General features: G+C 38.7%; 1 protein-coding gene across 3 annotated transcripts in view; it reads right to left on the bottom strand.

Moving 5' to 3' along the window:
* Positions 1-26,375, bottom strand: part of LOC128741933 (serine/threonine-protein kinase Pak) — a 106,923-nt gene that overhangs the window by 72,463 nt on the left and 8,085 nt on the right. For all 3 annotated transcript variants that reach the window (XM_053838058.1, XM_053838061.1, XM_053838059.1), the window contains exons 2-3: positions 19,617-20,280; positions 959-1,113 (exon numbers count right to left, since the gene is read on the bottom strand). In XM_053838058.1, coding sequence (XP_053694033.1) covers positions 959-1,113; positions 19,617-19,731 — 270 coding nt within the window. In that variant the 5' untranslated portion in view covers positions 19,732-20,280. The remainder of the gene's footprint in view (positions 1-958; positions 1,114-19,616; positions 20,281-26,375) is intronic.

The following is a 26,375-nucleotide window of genomic DNA, read 5'->3' as shown; positions in this document are numbered from 1 at the left end:
ATTGATGCGGTTCAGTTGTTGGTAGTTTTATGGTTGTTGACACATAATCGCGTGCTGGAACTGCTTGGTTTGACGAAAGACGGACTAAAATAAGAGCCATATAATAATATGAAATTCAAGTGAACTAGTAACCCAGCAGAGCACGAAAATCAGTTTTACTAACGCGGATAAATTTTTGGACATGAGGATTTCGGTAAAAAAGTTATTGCTTTTGGGAAAAATTTAAGTTAGGTATCAGGAATCTGATCAATTGTCTCCCATAACTATTGAAATTGTTAATGTAAGCAATTGTATTTACTGCTATAACAATCAACAATGCAGTATCATTGCCAATCGAGCAACTAGCAATTAAACTGTGTTAAACAGACTAGCAATCATGATAAATCAATCAATAGCTATCAATTAGCACGTTACTGCAATGTAGCCGTTCTGGCAAACTTTTCTCTTGGCGCTAAATGTTGGACGTTAAAAACAGTATACAACCAGCTTGCAGGGGCGTAGAACGATTACCTAATGCAGTGATTGATTGTTGAAATTAAACGGAACCAATGACGTGCCAAAAAACGGGAAAAAGCATAAACGAATAAGATAAAAAAGATGAAATCGAAAATAGCATTTCTTAATGAGCTTAGAAACTGACGAACGGCGATGGTCGAAAGTGAAAGCGTTAGTCACCCGTCGGGATTGAGTATCTACACTGTACAACGTTAACTTTGTCTTGTGTTGTGAGAAACAAATGGGTTAACTGCATCTTGTCCCTGCCATGCCGTTGTTGCTGTTGTTGTTGTTGTTGTTGTGCGTATGGGGAGAGATTCGTCCGATTTCGTTAAACGTTTCGACTGCTTTTGAGGGAAAATACGTAACCTAACGCAAAACAAGAGAAGCCTCAACGCATGCGTAAAAATATATTTAGTGTAGCTCACACCGTCACAGCGGTCATCATCAAAAGCTGGCTTACCGTGAATTCGCCGGTGATTGCGTCAAATCCTACGTGAACCGTGTGCTCGAAATTGGTCGGATAGGAAATGTTCGGTTTCGAGTCATTGTGGGATGCTTTGGAGACCTTGATTTTGTTTTTGAGCGTTTTCTTTTTCCGATCGACATCGTCTGGTTCTGTGGAAGGAAGGAAATGAATAACAACAAATTAGTAATGATTAATGGTTTTGCCTTTCTACTATATAAATATATAGTATAAAGGTATAGAAATCACTTGGAAAACCGGAAATGGAAAGAAGGTCCTGCGGGCCGAATGTTATATACCATTCGACTCAGTTTCGAAAACTGAGCATTTTCTGTGTGTGTGTATGTATGTGTGTGTGTGTGTGTGTGTGTGTGTGTATGTGTGTGTGTGTGTATGTGACGCTTTTAATCTCACTCACTTTTCTCGGAGATGGCTGGACCGATTTTAATGTTCTTAGTGTCAAATGAAAGGTCTAGGTGTCCCATTGGTCGCTATTGAATTTCATACTGATCGGACTTTTAGTTCAAAAGTTATGTATAAAAATACGAAAAATATGGGACTTCATTATCTCATAGGTCTCTTAACCGATTTGAACAAAATTGATTGCATATGAAAGGGGAGCCTTGCAAACCCTTAACTTCCAAATTTCATGACGATTGGACTTGTAGTTTGAAAGTTACATAAAGAAATGTGAAAAAATAGTATTTAAAACATATTTATGTAACATATAAGCATTAATTTAATGAAAAACCCGAATTAATCCACCTAGCGGCGTGACCTAGCCTTTCTACTGCCACAATAATCATTATTTAATTTCTCAGGAACTTAATTGTAGATGTATAGATGTTATATTAGACTATATTTTTAAATATCCGTTCCGTATTCCTCAAAATCCTTATTTGTCAGTAAAATTCACAACGTATTGTGTAGAATAATTATATTTTCTTTCCTTGGGTGCGTAAATATATGTAAGCGTCATTTATGTTACTTGATGAACACCTTATTTAGTTTTATAATATTTATAGAAAAATAATGTAAACACAAAAGATAATTTTTACAGACTTGAATGAATATGTATAGAAAATTAGAAATTAACCCTCTAACGGGTCTACAGACGGCCTTAACTTTCGGGCTTCAGAGCCACATACGAAACTTGTTTTGAATTGACAACATGAAGTATTTGTTCATAGCAGATTTTTTGATATTTTGATATTAATACCAGTTAGCATCTTTGAAAAACAAGAGTTCAGAAAAATTATTATTATATTTCGCTTTTGAAGAAAAAGGATATCTACAACAAAATGATTGATCTCAAAATTTTACTATTGGTTTGCTTGGCTTCAATTTTGCAATATATCTGAATTAGAAAAAAATTACTGAATAGAGCATTAGATATGAAAACGAGAAATAGAACTATTTCTTAGCTAGCGCTCCTTCAGATAATTATTTTTGCACTTAAGCTTCTTTTGAATGTACTATCATGAAAAGATAGTCATTAGCTTGGTCGCATCGTTTTTACAATGTTAGAGGGTTAGGAAAACAAGATGAGGTCGAAAAATAGTGCCAAAGCTGCGCCATAAACATGCTTGAGAATGGGAAATACGATCGATATGATTCCCAGTGCTTGTCTTTTTTTGATTTATTTATTAAAACATGATACATGACATAAGACATCTGTCCTTTAAAATATCACTAACGAAAACAAATCTTACAAAATTTCTACCGTGCATCGTTTACTTCCTATTTTTCATATAACATTTCTAAGCTCTAGTATCTATTGATTGAAAAGAGCATCTATTGATGAGCAGAATTTGTATGGAATTTGTACAAATTTATTTGGAAAAATCAATTCACTAGTATTTTTGATTCTATACACCACTATACCTACATGCTTAAATAAACTGCTTTTCTTCGCTTTTTGCTTTTCTTGTACAATTGTGAGTAACAGCAAGTGAAGAAAATGACAATTGAAATCTGAAATCAAAGAAAAGAAAAAACTTTTCGAATGAATCCCGCTATTTAATATTTATTTGCAACAGATACGTAGTTCACCTACGACGTGCAGGCTTCATCAGTGTCTTATTTCAAAGCGTATACGTATCTGTCGCGAATAAATATTAAATAGTGGAATTTAGTCGGTAAAAGTTTTTTCTTTTCTTTAATTTCAGAGTTCGTATTCCATTAAGAGGCTTCAAAAACTTCAGACAATTGACATATTTCTCACTTTTCTTGAATTTCATTGCCAATTTTAAAATTGCAAATTGTCATCACATACATACATACACACATACATACATACATACATACATACATACATACATACATACATACATACATACATACATACATACATACATACATACATACATACATACATACATACATACATACATACACACATACATCACACACATCTCATACATTGAATACAATCAACATTTGATTGATATGTTTTGATTTCACACGTTTTAACGGTTTAATATACGGGGCTTAAATGTTAAAGTTTGAATAACTTTTGAATGAAGCGTCCGATTTTAAATAACTCGGTTTCGTTTGATAGATCTCAGCAGTAATTTTCAAATAATCATAAAATGTGTGATGTTTTTCATTGAATTAATGCTTATATGTTACATAAATATGTTTTAAATACTATTTTTTCACATTTCTTTATGTAACTTTCAAACTACAAGTCCAATCGTCATGAAATTTGGAAGTTAAGGGTTTGCAAGGCTCCTCTTTCATATGCAATCAATTTTGTTCAAATCGGTTAAGAGACTTATGAGATAATGAAGTCCCATATTTTTCGTATTTTTATACATAACTTTTGAACTAAAAGTCCGATCAGTATGAAATTCAATAGCGACCAATGGGACACCTAGACCTTTCATTTGACACTAAGAACAAAATCGGTCCAGCCATCTCCGAGAAAAGTGAGTGAGATTAAAAGCGTCACATACACACACACACACATACACACACACACACACATACATACACACACACAGAAAATGCTCAGTTTTCGAAACTGAGTCGAATGGTATATAACATTCGGCCCGCAGGACCTTCTTTCCATTTCCGGTTTTCCAAGTGATTTCTATACCTTTATACTATATACTAGCTGACCCGACAAACTTCGTATTGCCACAAATTAACCTGTGTTGTACATAAATCATGAATCTCGGATGATCTTTATCACTTCTCGAGTTTTGCAAGTCCCCCAGTGGGCGGCGCTTCCGACGGCGGGTCACCGGCAACACTCGCGACCGGCTCGTCCTGAATGATCTAGTGTTACTATAGATAGTTTTTGTGGTCTTGTTATTGATTAATGTTTTATGGAAGAGTCTCGAATTTCTCGAGTTGGATTAGTTTTTGAGTTTCGCCAAAATTTCTGTTTTATTTGTATGAGAGTCCATATCCCCCTACCACAGGGGTGAGAGGTCTCTAACTATCATAAAATAAATTCAAGACTCAAAAATCTCCTACATGCTAAATTTGGTTCCATTTGCTTGATTAGTACTCAAATTATAAGGAAATTTGTATTTCATTTGTATGGAAGCCCACCCTCTTAAAAGGGAAAGGGGTCGTAATACACCACAGAAAAAAAATTCTGCCATCTAAAACTCTCACATGCCAAATTTGGTTCCATTTACTTGATTAGTTCTAAAGTTATGAGCAAATTTGTATTTCGTTTGAATGGGAGCCCCCCCCCCCTCCTAAAAAGGTAAGAAGTCCTAATTCATCATGGGAAAAATGGTTGCCTCCAAAAACACCCACATGCCAAATGTTGTTCTATTTGCTTGATTAGTTCTCGAGTTAGGAGGAAATTTGTATTTCATTTGTACAGGAGCCCCCCCTCTTAGAGTGGGGAGGGGTCCTAATTCACCGTAGAAAATTTTCTTGCCCTCGAAAACCTTCACATGCCAAAGTTGGTTCCATTTGCTTGATTAGTTCTCGAGTTATGGGGAAATTTGTATTTCATTTGTATTGGAGCCCCCCCTCCTAATGTGGGAAGAGGTCCTAATTCATCACAGAAAAAATTCTTGCCTCCAAAAACACCTACATGCCAAATTTGGTTCCATTTGCTGGATTAGTTCTCGAGTTATGAGGAAATTTGTATCTCGTTTGTACAGGACCCCCCCTCCTAAAGTGGGGAGGGGTCCCAATTCATCATTGAATAAAAAATTGTCTCCAAAAACACACACATGCCAAATTTGGTTCAATTCGCTTGATTAGTTCTCGAGTTATGAGGAAATTTGTATTTCATTTGTACAGGAGCCCCTCCTCTTAAAGTGGGGAGGGGTCCCAATTCACCATAGAAAATTTTCTTGCTCTCGAAAACCTTCACATGCCAAATTTGGTTGCATTTGCTTGATTAGTTCTCGAGTTATGAGGAAATTTGTATGGAAGTCCCCCCTCTTAAAGGGGAGAGGAGTTATAATTCCTCTTATAAAGAGGGGAGGGGTCTCAATTCACCATAGAATAAATTCTTGTCACCAAAAAAAACACCCACATGCCAAATGTTGTTCTATTTGCTTAATTAGTTCTCGAGTTAGGAGGAAATTTGTATTTCATTTGTACAGGAGCCCCCCCTCTTAGAGTGGGGAGGGGTCCTAATTCACCGTAGAAAATTTTCTTGCCCTCGAAAACCTTCACATGCCAAAGTTGGTTCCATTTGCTTGATTAGTTCTCGAGTTATGAGGAAATTTGTATGGCAGCCCCCCCTCTTAAAGGAGAGAGGAGTTACAATTCCTCTTATAAAGAGGGAGGGGTCTCAATTTACCATAGAATAAATTCTTGTCACCGAAAACACCCACATGCCAAATTTGGTTCTATTTGCTTGATTAGTTCTCGAGTTATGAGGAAATTTGTATTTCATTTGTATAGGAGCCCCCCCTCCTAAAGTGGGGAGAGGTTCTTATTCATCATAGAAAACATTCTTGCCTCCAAAAACACCTACATGCCAAATTTGGTTCCATTTGCTGGATTAGCTCTCGAGTTATAAGGAAATTTGTATTTCGTTTGTATAGGAGCCCCCCCCCTCTTAAAGTGGGGAGGGGTCCCAATTCATAATAGAAAAAAATTTTGTCTTCGAAAACACACACATGCCAAATTTGGTTCCATTTGCTTGATTAGTTCTCGAGTTATGAGGAAATTGGTATTTCATTTGTACAGGAGCCCCCCCTCTTAAAGTGAGGAGGGGTCCTAATTCAACATAGAAAATTTTCTTGCCCTCGAAAACCTTCACATGCCAAATTTGGTTCCATTTGCTTGATTAGTTCTCGAGTTATGAGGAAATTGGTATGGAAACCCCCCCTCTTAAAGGGGAGAGGAGTTATAATTCCCCTTATAAAGAGGGGAGGGGTCTCAAATTACCCTAGAATAAATTCTTGTCACCGAAAACACCCACATGCCAAATTTGGTTCTATTTGCTTAATTAGTTCTCGAATTATGCAGAAATTTGTGTTTCATTTGTATGGGAGCCCCCCCTCTTAGTGGGGGGAGGGGTCTCTAACCATCACTAAAACCTTTCCTGGCCCTAAAAACCTCTACATGCAAATTTTCACGCCGATTGGTTCAGTAGTTTTTGATTCTATAAGGAACACAAAACAGACAGACAGACAGACAGACAGACAGACAGACAGACAGACAGACAGACAGACAGACAGACAGACAGACAGACAGAAATCCTTCTTTATAGGTATAGATTTATATAGTAGAAAGGCAAAACATCACACATTTTATGATTATTTGAAAATTACTGCTGAGATCTATCAAACGAAACTGAGTTATTTAAAATCGGACGCTTCATTCAAAAGTTATTCAAACTTTAACACTTAAGCACCGTATATTAAACCGTTAAAACGTGTGAAATCAAAACATATCAATCAAATGTTGATTGTATTCAATGTATGAGATGTGTGTGATGTATGTGTGTATGTATGTATGTATGTATGTATGTATGTATGTATGTATGTATGTATGTATGTATGTATGTATGTATGTATGTATGTATGTATGTATGTATGTATGTGATGACAATTTGCAATTTTAAAATTTGCAATGAAATTCAAGAAAAGTGAGAAACATGTCAATTGTCTGAAGTTTTTGAAGCCTCTTAGTGGAATATGAACTCTGAAATTAAAGAAAAGAAAAAACTTTTACCGACTAAATTCAACTATTTAATATTCATTCGCGACAGATACGTATACGCTTTGAAATAAGACACTGATGAAGCCTGCACGTCGTAGGTGAACTACGTATCTGTTGCAAATAAATATTAAATAGTGGGATTCAATCAAAAAGTTTTTTCTTTTCTTTGATTTCAGATTTCAATTGTCATTTTCTTCACTTGCTGTTACTCACAATTGTACAAGAAAAGCAAAAAGCGAAGAAAAGCAGTTTATTTAAGCATGTAGAACCATGTGGTGTATAGAACCAAAAATACTAGTGAGTTGATTTTTCCAAATAAATTTGTACAAATTCCAAACAAATTCTGCGCATCAATAGATGCTCTTTTCAATCAATAGATACTAGAGCTTAGAAATGTTATATGAAAAATAGGAAGTAAACGTTGCACGGTAGAAATTTTGTAAGATTTGTTTTCGTTAGTGATATTTTAAAGGACAGATGTCTTATGTCATGTATCATGTTTTAATAAATAAATCAAAAAAAGACAAGCACTGGGAATCATATCGATCGTATTTCCCATTCTCAAGCATGTTTATGGCGCAGCTTTGGCACTATTTTTCAACCTCATCTTGTCAAGCTAATGACTATCTTTTCATGAAAGTACATTCAAAAGAAGCTTAAGTTTTGATTTTCATGCAAAAATAATTATCTGAAGGAGCGCTAGCTAAGAAATAGTTCCATTTCTCGTTTTCATATCTAATGCTCTATTCAGTTTTTTTTCTAATTCAGATATATTGCAAAATTGAAGCCAAGCAAACCAATAGTAAAATTTTGAGATCAATCATTTTGTTGTAGATATCCTTTTTCTTCAAAAGCGAAATATAATAATAATTTTTCTGAACTCTTGTTTTTCAAAGATGCTAACTTTTGAATGCATGGTATTAATATCAAAATATCAAAAAATCTGCTATGAACAAATACTTCATATTGTCAATTCAAAACAAGTTTCGTATGTGGCTCTGAAGCCCGAAAGTTAAGGCCGTCTGTAGACCCGTTAGAGGGTTAATTTCTAATTTTCTATACATATTCATTCAAGTCTGTAAAAATTATCTTTTGTGTTTACATTATTTTTCTATAAATATTATAAAACTAAATAAGGTGTTCATCAAGTAACATAAATGACGCTTACATGTATTTACGCACCCAAGGAAAGAAAATATAATTATTCTACACAATACGTTGTGAATTTTACTGGCGAATAAGGATTTTGAGGAATACGGAACGGATATTTAAAAATATCTATACCTATAAAGAAGGATTTCTGTCTGTCTGTCTGTCTGTCTGTCTGTCTGTCTGTCCTGTGTTCCTTATAGAATCAAAAACTACTGAACCAATCGGCGTGAAAATTTGCATGTAGAGGTTTTTGGGGCCAGGAAAGGTTTTAGTGATGGTTAGAGACCCCTCCCCCCACTAAGAGGGGGGGGCTCTCATACAAATGAAACACAAATTTCTGCATAACTCGAGAACTAATCAAGCAAATGGAACCAAATTTGGCATGTGGGTGTTTTCGGTGACAAGAATTTATTATAGGGTAATTTGAGACCCCTCCCCTCTTTATAAGGGGAATTATAACTCCTCTCCCCTTTAAGAGGGGGGGTTTCCATACAAATTTCCTCATAACTCGAGAACTAATCAAGCAAATGGAACCAAATTTGGCATGTGAGAGTTTTCGAGGGCAAGAAAATTTTCTATGTTGAATTAGGACCCCTCCTCACTTTAAGAGGGGGGGCTCCTGTACAAATGAAATACCAATTTCCTCATAACTCGAGAACTAATCAAGCAAATGGAACCAAATTTGGCATGTGTGTGTTTTTGGAGACAAATTTTTTTTCTATGATATATTGGGACCCCTCCCCACTTTAAGTGGGGGGGGGCTCCTATACAAACGAAATACAAATTTCCTTATAACTCGAGAGCTAATCCAGCAAATGGAACCAAATTTGGCATGTGGGTGTTTTCGGTGACAAGAATTTATTCTATGGTAAATTGAGACCCCTCCCTCTTTATAAGGGGAATTGTAACTCCTCTCCCCTTTAAGAGGGGGGGGGGCTTCCATGCAATTTCCTCATAACTCGAGAACTAATCAAGCAAATGGAACCAAATTTGGCATATGAAGGTTTTCGAGGGCAGGAAAATTTTCTACGGTGAATTAGGACCCCTCCGCACTCTAAGAGGGGGGGCTCCTGTACAAATGAAATACAAATTTCCTCCTAACTCGAGAACTAATCAAGCAAATAGAACAACATTTGGCATGTGGGTGTTTTTTTTGGTGACAAGAATTTATTCTATGGTGAATTGAGACCCCTCCCCTCTTTATAAGAGGAATTATAACTCCTCTCCCCTTTAAGAGGGTGGGCTTCCATACAAATTTCCTCATAACTCGAGAACTAATCAAGCAAATGCAACCAAATTTGGCATGTGAAGGTTTTCGAGAGCAAGAAAATTTTCTATGGTGAATTAGGACCCCTCCCCACTTTAAGAGGAGGGGCTCCTGTACAAATGAAATACAAATTTCCTCATAACTCGAGAACTAATCCAGCAAATGGAACCAAATTTGGCGTGTAGGTGTTTTTGGAGGCAAGAATTTTTTCTGTGATGAATTAGGACCTCTTCCCACATTAGGAGGGGGGCTCCAATACAAATGAAATACAAATTTCCCCATAACTCGAGAACTAATCAAGCAAATGGAACCAAATTCGGCATGTGGAGGTTTTTGGAGGCAAAAATATTTCCTACGGTGAATTAGGATCCTTCCACACTTCAAGAGGGTGGGCTTCTACACAAATGAAATACAAATTTTCTCATAATTCGAGAACTAATCAAGCAAATGGAACCATATTTGACATGTGGGTGTTTTTGGAGGCAACCATTTTTCCCATTATGAATTAGGACTTCTTACCTTTTTAGGAGGGGGGGGCTCCCATTCAAACGAAATACAAATTTGCTCATAACTTTAGAACTAATCAAGCAAATGGAACCAAATTTGGCATGTGAGAGTTTTAGATGGCAGAACTTTTTTTCTGTGGTGTATTACGACCCCTTTCCCTTTTAAGAGGGTGGGCTCCCATACAAATGAAATACAAATTTCCTTATAATTTGAGTACTAATCAAGCAAATGGAACCAAATTTAGCATGTAGGAGATTTTTGAGTCTTGAATTTATTTTATGATAGTTAGAGACCTCTCACCCCCGTGGTAGGGGGATATGGACTCTCATACAAATAAAACAGAAATTTTTGCGAAACTCAGAAACTAATCCAACTCGAGAAATTCGAGACTCTTCCATAAAACATTAATCAATAACAAGACCACAAAAACTATCTATAGTAACACTAGATCATTCAGGACGAGCCGGTCGCGAGTGTTGCCGGTGACCCGCCGTCGGAAGCGCCGCCCACTGGGGGGCTTGCAAAACTCGAGATAGTGACAAAGATCATCCGAGATTCATGATTTATGTTCAACACAGGTTAATTTGTGGCAATACGAAGTTTGTCGGGTCAGCTAGTAGTCTAATATAACATCTATACATCTACAATTAAGTTCCTGAGAAATTAAATAATGATTATTGTGGCAGTAGAAAGGCTAGGTCACGCCGCTAGGTGGATTAATTCGGGTTTTTTTTTGTAACGTTTATGTCAATCTATTTTCTAGTTTGCTGATACCTGCATTTCGCACAGTATGGAGTGGATAGGATTTGATTCTTCTGATGTTTTGACAAAATTTGCAAGCTATTTGAGTTCATTTCACGGGCGGCAAATAAGTTTTTATACTGTTCAATTAACTTTTAACATGATTTTTGGGTAAAATAAGGCAAAATGGACCACTTCCCGAAGTCTGCGCAGGATGAAACCATCACCAATCGGTTTCCTGCATTTTTTACATAAGAATAGGTATCTTGTAAGATTCCAAACCAGCGGCTTCTAATTCTTGGGATTACGAGCTCGTTTTTGCCCATTGTGGAATGTTGTGAAACTATTATCAAAATGTCAGCAAATCTGTTCTGAACATATTTTCTATATTGTCAGTTCAAGACAAATTTCGTATGTGGCTCTGGCTCCAAAAGCGAATGCCGTTTACAGACGGTCTTACCCGTTAGGTTAGAGGGTTAGTGAATTTCGCAGGATTAAATTCGTTCACACTTAATACACTTCTATAAAGAATTTGGTTATCTCCATGTCACAAATTTATCCAATAAAAGCTAATCTGTAATCATTCCCGCATTGCATTATTATTAAAAAAGATATTAACAGAAATGGGCCCACAGTGCTACCCTGTGGTACATTCGACTAGATTATAAATGTAGCTTAGTTTTTGCTAAATATAAATGTAGCTTAGTTGTTTTGCCTATCGAACAGAACAGAAATGATTTTAACCGCTGCTCCGTAAAGCTCGAAACGAAAAATTTCGTTGAGCGGTGTGTTCTATGATAACAGGGTCACCACTCAAAGTGATTTATTGATTTCCCGCTGCTTTTTTGGTTTTCCTGATAACATTTGTTTGATCTGCCCAGTTTTTTTTATAGCGAAATATATAAGAGGAAAATTATTGCATTTATTTATTTTTCCAGTTTTTTAGAAGTTGTACCGAGAAAACAATAAAACGTTGCAATTTCCTTCTGCGCATATGCAGTAATCTTAACTCTTTGCTTCTCTAATTCGCTCATCATTCTGCACACCTCTCATTGTTTTTTACGCCTGCTGTCTATTCTTTGTCCGATTTGCGGGATACGCCCAACGCTTTTTTATACCGCTGAGCTATCAAACTTTGCTCGACCTCATTCATCGCAAGACAATCCTCGTTTACGGAGAATCCACGGTCAGATGAAGCATTATCGTGAAAAAGAATCAGTATCTTTTCCAGAAATCACTTCAGATATTCCATAGATTTTCCAGAGTTAGTACTGGCAGTTATCCAGAAATGATCCGCACGTAATTAAGTCCTTTGGTATGCCGACAAGCAATATTTGAACGAAGGCAATGAAATGAGCACCGTAAACTTTTCTTTTACCTTATCGGTAAATGTTTCAGTCATATGTGCCTTCTGCTCTAAATTTTCTTACGTTTTTTAGAAATCTTGGGAGCCTTGGGTCATCAATTCTGGGAAACAAAGCGCGTAGAAGGATAAGTAAAAGGAAACTGTTTGAACATCTCTTACAAAAAATCAATAAAATATCACTCTGGAATATTCTTAGAAATTTATCGACCGCAGCAGCAGCCGACATAAAGAACAGATTCATTTTTAACCTCGGAAACATTTCGTAGGCCCTTTCAACCACGCGATGATTCTCAATCCACCTGACAGAGCAAAACTTCAACGGAAATAATGACGATGCTGTCACCGATGACTAGCCCGTCTGCCCGTAGCTAAGGAACTTCACGGAACAAATAATATAAAGCTTGAAGAAAATCGCAAAAATGAAAGCATCAATAATAAATAGACTGTGAAAGCCCATAAAAATATTTACGAACTGCAAATAAGTGCTGTGATTGACAAATGTTAATAGTTGGGATTTTCCTGGTGGTTGAACGTAATTCCCGGTGATTTGAAATTTCCGTCTTTTTCCCGTTTTCCCGATTGGTTTGCACATAATGGTTGGCAAGTTTTTAACTATGTAACCGGAAACTTCATAGCACTGTGGTTCAAAAGGGCTAACACAGGAACATTTTTATAACATCTTTTGCTTTCATTTTAGTAATTTAGTGTCTTTGGAACTTTTGTTCCTATAAATACCCATCATAATCTAAAGTGTAATCTAAAGAGTTTTATAAATATAGCGGAGAAACGCTAGCAAATGCTCTACACTGGGTTATTTTGAGGATTTGGGGGGAGGAAAAGCTACCGGAGGAATGGATGAAAGGAGTGGTTTGTCCCATCTACAAAAAGGGTGATCGGCTAGACTGCTGCAACTATCGCGGTATTACGCTGGTAAACGCCGCCTACAAGGTACTCTCCCAGATCCTGTTACGCCGGCTGTCACCGATAGCACAAGGTTTCGTAGGCAATTATCAGGCGGGTTTCATGGGGGCTCGCGCAACTACGGACCAAATTTTTACTATCCGACAGATCTTGCAGAAATGTCGGGAGTACAACGTGCCCACGCATCACATCTTTAGTGATTTCAAAGCAGCATACGATACAGTCGATCGAGGCAAGCTATGGCAGATAATGCACGAATATGGTTTTCCGGACAAACTGACGCGACCGATCAGAACTACATTGGATCGAGTGATGTGTTTTGTACGCATCTCTGGGACACTCTCGAGTCCCTTCGAGACGCGACGAAGGTTGAGACAAGGTGACGGTCTATCCTGCATGCTGTTCAACATCGCTCTTGAGGGGGTGATCCGACGAGCGGGCATCGAAACGCGAGGCACGATTTTTACCAAGAGTAGCCAACTTCTAGGCTTTGCAGATGACTTCGATATCATTGCCAGGAACTTTGCGACGGCGGAGGCAATCTACGCCAGACTGAAAGCGGGGTCTAGGAGAATTGGGCTAAAAATAAATGCGTCGAAGACCAAATACATGAAAGGAAGAGGCTCAAAGGAAACAAACGCGCGCCTCCCACGGACGGTAACCGTTGACGGCGACGAACTAGAAGTGGTAGAGAAGTTCGTGTATTTGGGATCGCTGGTGATCGCGGACAACACTAGTAAGGAGATCCAGCGGCGCATATAAGCGGGAAATCGGGCCTACTTTGTCCTTCGTAAAACGCTATGATCAGCGTTTGAGCGGAAAGTGCTGCGGACGATATTTGGCGGAGTACCGTGAACGTACCATATTCTGCGCAGTTAAGACATTTTCATGATTCTTTCGCTATTCTAAGTATTCTAGATTTAAATTAACAACGTGGATAGCAGCAACGTGTAGTGCTATGGTCTATAATATCTGGTAAAAAATATAGGAATTACAAGTCGACCAACAATTGAGTAAATTTTTCGTTTTGTAAACTTATCCACGGTGCCTAATTCTGCGCACTTTCTTGCACATGTTCCTAATTCTGCGCATGTTTGCTCCTAATTCTGCGCACCCAAAAAGTGAAAATAAATACTCCTGCCATGCTGTTTATGTCTTTATACACTGAAAGCACACCAAAAACCCGGCATTAGCCATTACCATTATTAAATCCATGATCCGGCCTTCTTGTGCTGTCCGGGTGGCAAAGGAATATAGTTATCATTTTGATTGCCTCATTTTAAATATTTTATTCTCGATAACGTGAAGGGCGAATTGATTCGGGTTTTCTGCATACTGAACATTACACTTTAGACTAATACTCAAAATTGTATTTTCATATAGAAACCACTTCTCCACTCTCTGACAGCCCCATGAGGTTGGACATCAAAAAAAAAATAGAAGACATGATTTCATGAATTGGCGCTAGTAGGTTCGGACCCCGAGACACAGCACAGGATTCCAATCAATGCAAGTTAAAAATTCTACTTGAATTTTCATGCCTCTATATCTCAGCCATTTGGGTGAGATTGCGTATTCTTTCGCGATTTCTTCGTAGGATACATTACTGCGCAGAATTTGGAACATGAATAAAAAATCTGTGCCCAAATCTGCGCATTATTGCATCGCATTTTTCTAAGAAAAGCAATGCATGCAATCACTCTTTTTGTCTAAAACATGACTAAAACTAATTATTCTTTCTAATTATGCTGGGTAATTTGATCATTGCAAAGAATTTCGATCATAAATTTGTTAATTTTCTGGAAGGACAATCTTAGCGTTGGTGCTAACGACGATGTTTACTGCCATATAAAATACTTTCAGTTTCAAGTTAAATTATTTCGCTCTCAAATATTTTGGCCCGCTTGTGAATAATGGCGTAATATTCAACAGACGTGTATAAAAAACAATGCAATGATCATAGTTATGCACAATGTTAAAAAATACTTATATAAAGAAAAATGCGCAGAATTAGGAGCTGTGCAGAAATAGGAGCGGTCACGGTACAAACTGAAAGCGGAGAGTGGCGGAGGCGTATGAATCACGACCTACAGGCGCTGCTTGGGGAGACTCCCATCGTACATCTAGCGAAAGTTAGCAGGCTACGGTGGGCCGGATACGTCGTAAGGAAGCCTGACGACAGTGCGACGAAAATAGTGCTCTTCGACAACCGATGGACAACGATGGCTCGACCAGGTCGAAAGCAATTTGCGACTTTTGAGACGACTAGGAAATGGGCGACGAGTGGCCCAAGACCGAGTTGAATGGACACGAGTGCTTGAAACAGCACTAGCCACCCCGGCTCTATGCTGCTGAAGAAGAAGAAGAAGAAAAATCTAAAGAGTAAAAAGTTAGTCATAACTTTACAAGAATAAAAATAAAAAAAAAACGAACTTTTTTGTATTAGGAGATAGCGACCTTTAGTTCGTGGGTATGAAATGAGGAAGGCAACTTGGAAAAAGCGCCCAACACAGCTCTAGCCATCCCAAGCCCCTACCTAGCGCCTCCAAGTGGCTTTACCTGGAAAAACTTCAAATTGTATAATTCAGTAGCCAAGTTAAGAGGTGCGAGGTCGTGTAATTTTCAGTTCCTAACTTTATAACTGTAGTTTTAGACAACCATTAAACCACACGACTTTATTTTCAAGCGTTATATGATTTAAACTAATATTTTTGGTAGACTAACCTAAGCGAAATAAGGTGCTATATCTTCGGCCAATTGCAGCCTGACTTCTGGTCTAAATGCCATTAGTTCATCCCAGAGGATCCGGAATATCACTTAACTTTTATTAACAGAGTATATCCCAACGACTAAATGAATCATTATCTACATAGAAGGTATTTGGTACGGGAGGTCCAGGCTTTCTTCCTTCCCCTTAATTTCAAGGAGATTACTGGTATTATTTCTGGTTCCCCTTGATTCCTCGGAATTCTGTATGCGGTATACGCCGGACAGTTGACCTGGCCGTTGATAAGAAAAATGATTGATTCAAGTAATCGCCATGAATGGCGTGATCGAAACCTCGGAATACTTGCTCTGCAATTGTGAAGCGCTACAAGGACGCAGACTGCTGTATCTCAAAAAGGGCCTACTAGAGCCTAAGGAGAACTGGTTTGCGTCGCCGATCAGGCTAACAAAGTTCATAAATCAAGTCATCCCTGATTGCCACCTGTCTCGCTCCAGCTACCAGCCTATCACTTCCTTAATAAGTTATAGGTAAGCTTAAAGAATACAGTAAAAGAAACAAATGAGACATACCATAATAGTTCAAAATAATGGACGCAGTGGTAAGAGTACCCAACAGAAGAGAAGGAATGGTCATTTTCCAGGATGCTTTCCAGAATTGGCTGCGTAAGTGTGAGATTAGATTAGATTTAATTTAGTAGATAGCGACCTTTAGTGTAGCGAGCGTCTTTATCAAAGTTGCAGAAAATGTAAACGCAAGCAACTACATCCATTAAGTGCAGAGTTATAGAGCATTTTTGGAAGCTCCTTAAAAATTAGTTTTTCATACTTCACTTTTATTAGTAAAATTTTACAAGAATACATTGTTCTACACAATTATCGAAGTACTCAAAACACGTTTTTGAGGAATGCTGCGAATCTCTAGGTGCCACCAGTCCACACTCATCCATATTATAGTACATGCCGTCTAGTGTGTAGCTCACGAGCTGTTGGCTTCGTGGACGGGCTGTGCTAAAAAACACTCGTGCTATGTGCTCACGAATTTGTAAGTATTCTGCTAACTATGCATACAGCATCGCCAGTTGTTTGTCGTACGCTTACGTCAGTGAGTAAGCGTTGGATGCCATGCTTAGTACTCGCGTAAGAGTGAGTTTCATTTTATTTTTGCTCGATTTGCTACATTAGGAATGACTGAAGTTTTTGGAGCGTCTTAGTAGAATACGAAACCTAAAATTAAAAAAGAAGAAAACTTATCCAATTTAATTCTACTATGTGTATTTTATTCACGACAGATACGTATTTCGCCTACGATTTGCAGGCTTCCTCAGTGTCTGTCTTCGTATTCGAAATACGTATCTGTCGTGAATAAAATACACATAGTAGAATTAAATTGGATAAGTTTTCTTCTTTTTTAATTTTAGGTACATTAGGAATGCTCAACAGTGGACTAGGGTGCTGGATGGGTTCTCTACGGAGGGTCTTCGTCTACTTTCCAGACAGATCGTTCATACATATCGACATATCAATCGAGCGAATCACTTGCGTTCATGTTCGTGTTGTTCTGTACATTCATTCATTCTTTACTATAGTGAATAGAATCAAATGTGAACCATTCATTTATTTTGAACTGCCGACAACGGCAAACGAAATTACAGTAAACGTAAGCATTGCTCCGAGGTATTAATTAATTTCCTTCTGCCAGGTTTTGGTTGATTTTAAAAAGCAGGCAGTTTAAAAATCTAAACTTTGAAGTCTAAAATATCAATCAAAAGCAAGAAACTGACTGACTGACAGGTTAGTCGAGTAATCATTCAGCACTGCAATTCATGAATAAATTCTTTTTAAAGGGTAGAGAACTGAGAAAGACAAACACTGTCAGCAGTTCAGTAGCCATGCCCGTGGGCTGACAGATAAGGACGTAAAATGTACTAGTTGGTGACAATTTGAAAACATTTACCATTTTTTCTTGCTACCAAACTAGCGACATGTTACTGGTACTCCAGTCTTGAAGACACTTTTTTGTATTTTGTTTTGCTGTTGCGCACGTAAACCAAACATACAGCTTTCCCCCAAATAACACGGTTTCAAATAAGAAGCTCACCAATACACCTTATTCTCTATCACTTCTCCATACTATTCCAACTACAACTGTAAGCAAAAAGCGGTAAAGGCATATCATTTCTACACGACATTTTGTATGAACCGTCAGCTGACGTCCGAAAATGTTTGCTTATTATCATGTACGTATTCGGGCTAGTCTTGACACTTGCAGGAGATAGTCCTTGTCGATACAGAAACAGTACAGAGCGATGTATGCTGGTAAATGTATAGAAAAAGTGTATCCGTTTCGGTCTCTGGTATAGTATACTGAATTAGTTTTATATTCGCCTTCAAGCAGGGCTGTCAATTTTTTCGAGCACTGCTCTATTGTACTCGGTCCGGGGTTACTCGTTACCGATTCGTTAAGCCGCTTGATACTCACAAATCAGTTTCAACCAAGTCATTCGACATGTGGGCCCTCGTATTACTGGTGCCAGTAGGGTTCATGAAGCGAATTCTTAATTCTGATCTGATCTTCTTGATTCTAATCGAAACGTCTTGTGGAGGAAAAAGTAGTTTGAATACGTTATTGAATCTCCTTGCTTGTATTATTTGTCGGCGATGATTAGAATTCTCAAATTCCGCGATAGATCAGGCGTCCTCGTGCGTCATCTGCCATTGCGCTTTGCGCTCGACTGTATCGTGTGCTACCTTGAAATCTACGAAAATATGATGCGTGGGTACGTCGTACTCCTGACACTTCTGAAGAATTTGTCGGAGAGTGACCCATTTGACCCATAGTGTCACGGGCCCCCATTAAATTCGGCTGATAATATCCCACGAAATCTCTAACTAATCGGGATAGATGATTTAACAAAACCTGCGAGAGCGATTGACGTAGTGCCGCGGTAATTACTGTAATCGAGTCAATCGCTCTTTTTGAAGATGGAACAATCCACACCTTCCAACCACTTCTTCGATAGTTTCTGCTCCTAAAAATCCTGCAAATTATCCAGTGAACCTTTTACCTGCAGACCACTTCGTACTCGTTTGTCATCAGGCATTAATTAATTATTTGATTAGGGAACTAATTAATAGTCGAATTTTTGAGTTTGTCTGTTGGAGGCTGGACCTAAGACCAATACTTAGCATATTGGCTACGAATCACCTACGTAAGAGATGCCCAAACGAATAACTGCACAATAACCAAACATATCCATGTGATTTCAAACTATGTACATATTTAATTGAATTCAAAGTTATCAAGAGGATTTCCTTTCCTGTATACTTTTAATTATTCGGCACTCTCTGCTTTTGTGTTTTGTGTTAATAATCCAAGCAATTGTACTAGGTTTCTTCCTAGAACGTCGAAATAAAAAAAGGTCAAAGATAAAATTCAAAGAAACTGCTTTCAGGCCTTGTTCGTAAAAATGATTTAAAATTATTTCGAGGCCGAGAGGCCTGTTACGGTCTCCCATTTGCAGATAAGACCCATTCAAAAATCGGACCAGATACATATTCAGGCCCCATGACCTAACTGAAGAAATATGCTACCATAGGCTGATAAACTTCGTAAATTTGAGCAATTACGAATAAATCACTTTCACTCGAAGATAAGCGCTGTCTCACCCTTCGGGCTGCGGCACCGATACACCAAAAGTCACCGCCATTGCGTGAAATGTTAAGTGAGTTTGTGCTACACAACAACGCTTGCTAAAATCGGAGATTATCCAAGCGTTCCCCGTACGCGCGTTACACAATCGGGCAAAGAAAGAAAAAAAACTTACCTTTCGGCAGGGGTTTCATGTCAACTGGCGCGGTACTGTCGATTCGATCGCCGCCGCCACGATTGCTGGTAAGCCGAACCGGCGGTGCCGGCGGTTTGTCCTCTTCGCTGGACATTCTCCTGCTGCTGCTGCTGTTGCTATCGCTGCAGACCGTAGTACGGATGGACCGCTATCGAAAGGTCAATCCTCACTGTGCCACTATCTCACCGTTCGACGATTAGGCCAAACCAAGTGCCTAAACACAGCTACTTTTCTTCGCACGAATGGTATTAAAAATGACGTTAATTACAATATAGCACCCAGATGGCTTTTCACGCTATCTTTAGCTCTTTTTTTCCTTTTCGATCACAACGTATAGAGATACACCTTTACTTGGCCACGCGTGGAGCCAATTTTTCTTACTACTAGCTAGTACCAGCAAACACTGACTCACGTAAATAAGAACTTTTGTATGGCAATAATACGCGTTGGGCAACCGGAGTCAAGCCGCAAAGGAAACTGAATAATTTTGTAAACACAAACGGCACTTTTTCGCACTTTGATTACCCCTCGATGATTACTTAACCGTCCGTCTTCGACGCCCGACCGACGTAGCTAGCTGGTACAATCCGGTGATTAACGTACGATAGATGAGTCGAACGAGCGGGACCGCCACGGGCAAGTTCTGCAAAGAGAAGACAACCGCAAAAGTAAGTTAATTAGTTTTCAATTTCAGTTCAATAAATCGACAAATGTTTTTTATAGTGAACCTTCATAAACCTACAATAGTTAGTAACTGCGCTTTCGCAATCGTTTTTATCTGTTTTAGCAGTAAGACTCGGGTCATTATGTCCTTGTACTGACCCACAGATAGCAGGGCCAATAAAAAAACATGATGAGTTCTCTGGATGTTGAATGTTGAGTAACAGTAGATTTATATTTGCCATAAAAGCGTATTCAGTGTAGTAATCAAAAACTGTTTTTATTGAGAAAAATACTACTCAAGTTCAACAATAAATAGAAAAATGTGAGTGAAAACAGTGCTCATTGAAACCACCAAAGACTCGGTGCGCCTAGGCTATCCAAATGAGGCGATTATAACCACAAGAACTTCTAAAATTGTCCATTCGAAAGTTTGGATATGTAAAAGTTTCCTCCCAACTGGGAGCCGCGTCTGCCCCGATAGAGGGAGCAAAAAAAAAAATAAAATAAATGATTCGGATCGCCGGAGAGTCGAGGAGAGTGTCAATCGATTGACGGAAAGTGGACGAAACAGTCAGCAGACAAGGTCATAGCCTCTTTATTTTGGAACATGCATGGAATTTTTGTTAGCAACTTTCTGCCGAAGGATCAGACGATCTACAGGGATTACTATATTAAGGCCTTACATGGCAAAGTGCACAGAATCTCATACCCTAACAGAGCTGAATCTACCAAATTATCCCCCGTTTCGTCCAGTAGAAAAGTATTTGGTGATGAATGAATCGGGAGCTGAAGAAAGCTGTCATCAGCAAAATTGGTTATATGAAGAATTGGTGGAACCGGCTGGCCAAGACCATGACTGAAAAAGGTGAGCACTAGTCGATAAGTGGTATCAACTATAAAGTGTGAGAATTTCTTCGAAATAACGATGAAATATATTTTGTTCCAGTTGTTTTCACGAAATATAATGTTACTATCTATGTTTCATCTCTAGCAAACGTTTCGATGGTAAAAATAATTTTAAAAAAAAACAGAGATTCGAAATGTTCCATTTCTAAATAATCTTAGCTTCCCGAATATCATTTTCACAGTCCCCTGCTGGGACCATTCTTTAACCGTGTTGTTATCAGTTAAATATTTTGTATTGAATATGACTAAAAATATTCGAATAACTAAGTTGCACCTTCCAATTTGATAATCTCTACGGATTCTTACTGCGCACTAATAAGTGCGCCATGAAAGGGCACAAACCCCGCGAAAGGGCGGTTTAACGTTAAATCGTTTTGGTGTCTTCGGAGCACTCATTCCTTAGATTATAAGGTAAAAGTATGCCGACCGAATACACTAAGACGATATAACGTAAGTTTATGAGCGATTATTGCGCGCTTTCAAAGGTCCAGTTCAAATGCAAAAGGTAAAACATAACCGACATATGTTTTACAGCAGCTTAAAAACTACCCCAGTTTTACGTTGTATAATATAGCTTATTCGTCAATAGAAAGTAAGTTGGACACTTCACAGAACCAATGATGATATTTTACTCCATATTAATGAGAGCAAGATTTCCGTATGAATTTTCACAATTTGATACCAAATATATTGCTTATTTTTTATATCAGCAGTCTTTTCAATAAACGGAGGATTGGTAATGGTAAAAAAAAGTAATGAAATCGAAGATGCTTTATAGTGTCTCTAGTTTGGGGCAAGACGTGATGGGGAAAGAGCGGTTTGTTAGATAAGGAATGGTCATTGAAGTAATATACTTACTAAGTTTGTAGTTCGTTTCATATTACCTAATTTTACCGACTAATGGATCCGTGGGATCTTCCTCCTTCCTCATTTTCCGTCTCATTTCCTTTCACGTCTTACCCCAATCCAGGGACACTACAAAACTTTTTTGATTTCCAATACTTTTTTCTACCATTTACTCGGTCTATTAAAAAGAATACCATCATGAAAAATAGCAATACCATTTTTAATCATAGGTACAGGGCAAAGAAAAAAAACTTGGCATTGAACCTATGGTCATTGTGTTAGAAAATCTTCTGTGTTACAGTATGCAGTATTTTCATAAATTGATAAAGAGCTGATATTCCTTCGAATTGATGTTGGTTCCATTATTGCTAAATGCCATAGCTGGCGTTCAGTTTATCGCTTGCTAATGCATCAGAATACAAAGAAAAATAAAACTGATAACAATATAGATAACTTTCAATTATTCTGATGCATTCGAAAGTATAGCTCTGTCATCGAATTCGAGGAACTGGCACCATATTGCAGGAGAGTAAACACCGGAAGAAATACTCAATCTAACTGGTGCGCAAGGTGTGAGTAAGTGTTGAAAAATCTGGAATTGCAACCAAACACGAATGCGGTCTCCTGCGCTACGTGCGTAAGACAACGTCGGAAAACGTAAGACAATGATGTCCGACTCCCAAATTCATTTCCATGCGTTAACATGTGTTACGAAGTGCACAAAAGCCAGCACCAGCACCATACACACAACACACGAAGCAAGCATTTCCTTATTTAAAATATTCTATTAAAGAGATTGACAGCCGTAGTACCCTATTATTTCCGTTTTGGTTTCCGTTCCGCTACTGTTGTACATAGAAAGGTAGCTTGGCGTTTAATGACCCATTGATTGGAAGAGATTTAATTCACTTGGCTGTTCGATAGAAGGTGCAGACAGAGACCACTTCACTTGACCCTACATTTGACATGAATAATGAAAATATTCTCGTGAATTCGATTTCTGATTAGCGCTGCGTCGTTTCGATGACTCGCACAACGGGTAATGACTTCGATTTCTTATCTAATCGATGAATTTTTTGGACTGCACAATTTCCAACACTCAGTACCTGGGTGCAGAGAAACGTTGCGCATATCACACAACTTGCAAAATTTGCCCAAACTGATAACTGATCGAGAAGGTTGCATAATACATAATTGTTCTACTAGTATTCGACTCATTCGTAAGCCTTTCACTACAATAAGCCTAAAAGTGAAGGTTCACGCTGTTTTTCGCCTATTTAACCATTTTAACAGTAAACAAGTGGTAAGTTGAAGCGGAACAAGGCAGTAGGTAGCTCCAAAGCCTTGACTTTGTCATAGACACTCCTCGTTGAAGTGACCAATTGAGGAGAATAACGGATGGATTGAAATAATGATAAAGCCGACGAGCAACAGACAAAGAGTCGCTTGGTTTTATTTCAATTTTATTAAAGTTTTATTACGACATTGACCAACACCTAGTCTTAGGTATTTATAAAACTTAGGAGTAACAAAACGCGATCACTAACTAGAGTTTATTTCTAATTCCCGTCGTAGTAAGTAAAGCCATTCTAATTTTCATTATTTGTTGGATGGATTTAATGAATACTTATTTATTTATTTATTTATTTATTAAGTCGACATCAACAGACTGTAGTCCCAATTATGGATAAGTAGCTTAATCTAATAACAATCACAGTCAAGAAATTACAATTACAAACACTAACAATTTTCTTAGTCGTCATTTGTTGAAAAAACAACATAGAGAAGTTACGACGGACCGTTTCACGTGACAAATTAAAATCAAAAACGAATGCAACCCGATTGAAAACTCGCTGTATACCAGTCGATGAGCTGTTTCGTCCGTAGTTGGTGCGTTGAAAAGGTACCCTCAGCATTGAGTTGTTCCGCAGTGCCCTGGGACGCACGTTTAGATCAATCGCCCCAAGAATAGCAGGACAATCAATTCTTCCCTGCAATTTCGCCCTGGATTTCGCCATGGTAGACGACGGAGAGCAAAGCGTAAGAAGCGGCGTTGAACTGATTCAATCCTTTGCATCCCGTTTTGGTAATATGGATGCCAGACAACGGAACCGTACTCAAGAGTCGAACGGACGAGTGCACAGTATAATGCCTTGAGGCAATAGACGTCAGTGAAGTTCTTAGCGATGCGGAAGACGAATCCTGATGTTCTGGATGCCTTGTCCACAATGTAAGAAATATGCCGTTTAAACGATAACTGGCTATCTAAAATAACGTCGAGATCCTTTACCTGGTCGACGCGTTGGATTTCTGTACCGCGTAACTTGTAGTTAAAAATGACGGGTTCTCTGATCCGGGCAAAAGAAATAATGGAACACTTCTCAGAATCAGGGCTTCGACCGATCCTTTTTTTTCTACCGCAGTCACACCAACGCGCATTCAAGTTTACACCGTCCGTTTAGAGGTGGAATACGAATGCTATGCATAACACAACTGGCATTTTGCTCAGTCAAACGCCGACTGCACGCTGCAGAACGAACGGCTTCTAAAACTTTTTGACATTTTCGTTTCGATCAAGTTGCCTTTACCGTTTGGAGCAGCGAATGACTGCAAAACAGTCAAATAACTGGCGATCACCACGCTACGAAAAGCAACCGCACAATCGTATGACTCAATACTACAAAAAAACAACCACTACATGTGCATGGAAGAAGTCGGACGGACTCCGTCCAATACAAACGAATATTTTGCTTGCGTCGGACCGACGTCTGGGTGACAAACTTTTACTGTGAGCAGCCGATTTGGAGACAAAAAGAGAAACGAAAAAATACGTCACCGTATGCTTCCAGTCAGTTTGCAGTTTATATTCTCAAAGCGCAAAGCAAAACGGGAGATCGACTGTTTGCTTTTGCTGAGATGCCGCATGAATTATACGACGACAGCAGCGCAAGCGGCAGATTGACTGGATTAAAAAACGGTCAAATGATCGTTCAAAAATCGGAGTTTGAACGCGGAAAGTTCGCATTCACGGCAGTCACATTCAACTTGCGATCCCTTTTTAAGCCCTGCTCAGGATTCGTAAAAGACTCAAGCTCTTGTTGAAGACAAATTGCATCGTCCTTGGAACGTATCTTCAAGTACATCTTCAAATCGTCGGCGAAGGATAAACTAGGACCTCTGAGTACATAGTTCATTGAATCATTGAAGTACAATAGGAAGATTAACGGTCCCAAATGACTACTTTGTGGGATTCCAGATGAGCCCGGAAACGCATTTGATTGAAAACCTGCAACTGTCGCAATCAGTTGGTCAGCTACGAGGTACGAACTGAACCAACGCAACATACTGCCGCTGATACCGAGTCTTTCTAATTTAGCAATTGCAATAGCATGATTGATTTTGTCAAACGCCGCAGACAAATCAGTATAGATGACATCCGTTTGAGCACGATCCGCTAGGCTATCGGCAACATATGTTGTGAGACAAAGGAGGTTTGTAGTGGTTGATCTGCCTACGATGAATCCATGTTGGTCGTCACTCAAGTAATGTTTACAGTATGCACAGGGAACATTTGGGCGGTTTTCCATGCCAGCGGAAATACTCCGCTTGTGATTGATAGACCAAACACGAGTCGGAGAGGGATTAACAGATCTTCAATGTGCTTCTTTAAAAACACAGACGGAATACCATCTGGGCCGGATTTGGTCGATGATTTTAACGTTGATGCGGCTCGAGAGATCATTTTTTCGTCGATGTTGAGCGTACACAGAGTATTCACAGTCACTAGTGGAACCTTGCAAGCAGCTTGGGAGATTTGGTCGTCCGGGATGATTTCGTCGGAAAAAGTTCTGGCGAACTTACCGGCAAAGAGCTGGCAGACATACTGGGGCTCCGAAGCAGCCTGTCCATTGAGGATCATAGTTGATGGAAGGCCTGATTCCTTGCGCTGATCGCTAACATACTTCCAGAATGTTTTTGGTTTCACCTTCAGATTGCGCTAGATTCTCTGCATGTCCGACTGGTTCTTTTATCTACAGTGTTTAATTTTATGTATTGATCACGCAGTGAGCGGGTACGAAACTTGGAATATATCCTAAGTGTAGCCCTTTTTTCAGTCTTCAACATGCGAAACTCGCGGGTCAACCAGGGCTTGCTGTTTGAATAATGTACCTTGGGTACGTGACGATCGATTGCGTGCACAATTATGTGCGAAAGAGTCAAGGCGGCGTTGTCGGCATCGTTTCCGTCGAGAACATCAAACCAGTTGATAGCGGCGAAGAATTCGGCAATGCTTCGGTGATCAGCATTTCGAAAGTCATACGA

The sequence above is a fragment of the Sabethes cyaneus genome, chromosome 3, assembly GCF_943734655.1.
Source record: "Sabethes cyaneus chromosome 3, idSabCyanKW18_F2, whole genome shotgun sequence".
NCBI classification, from domain to species: Eukaryota; Metazoa; Arthropoda; class Insecta; order Diptera; family Culicidae; genus Sabethes; species Sabethes cyaneus.
The sequence above is the reverse complement of the archived record's forward strand: the minus strand, read 5'-3'. Positions and strand labels throughout refer to the sequence as shown.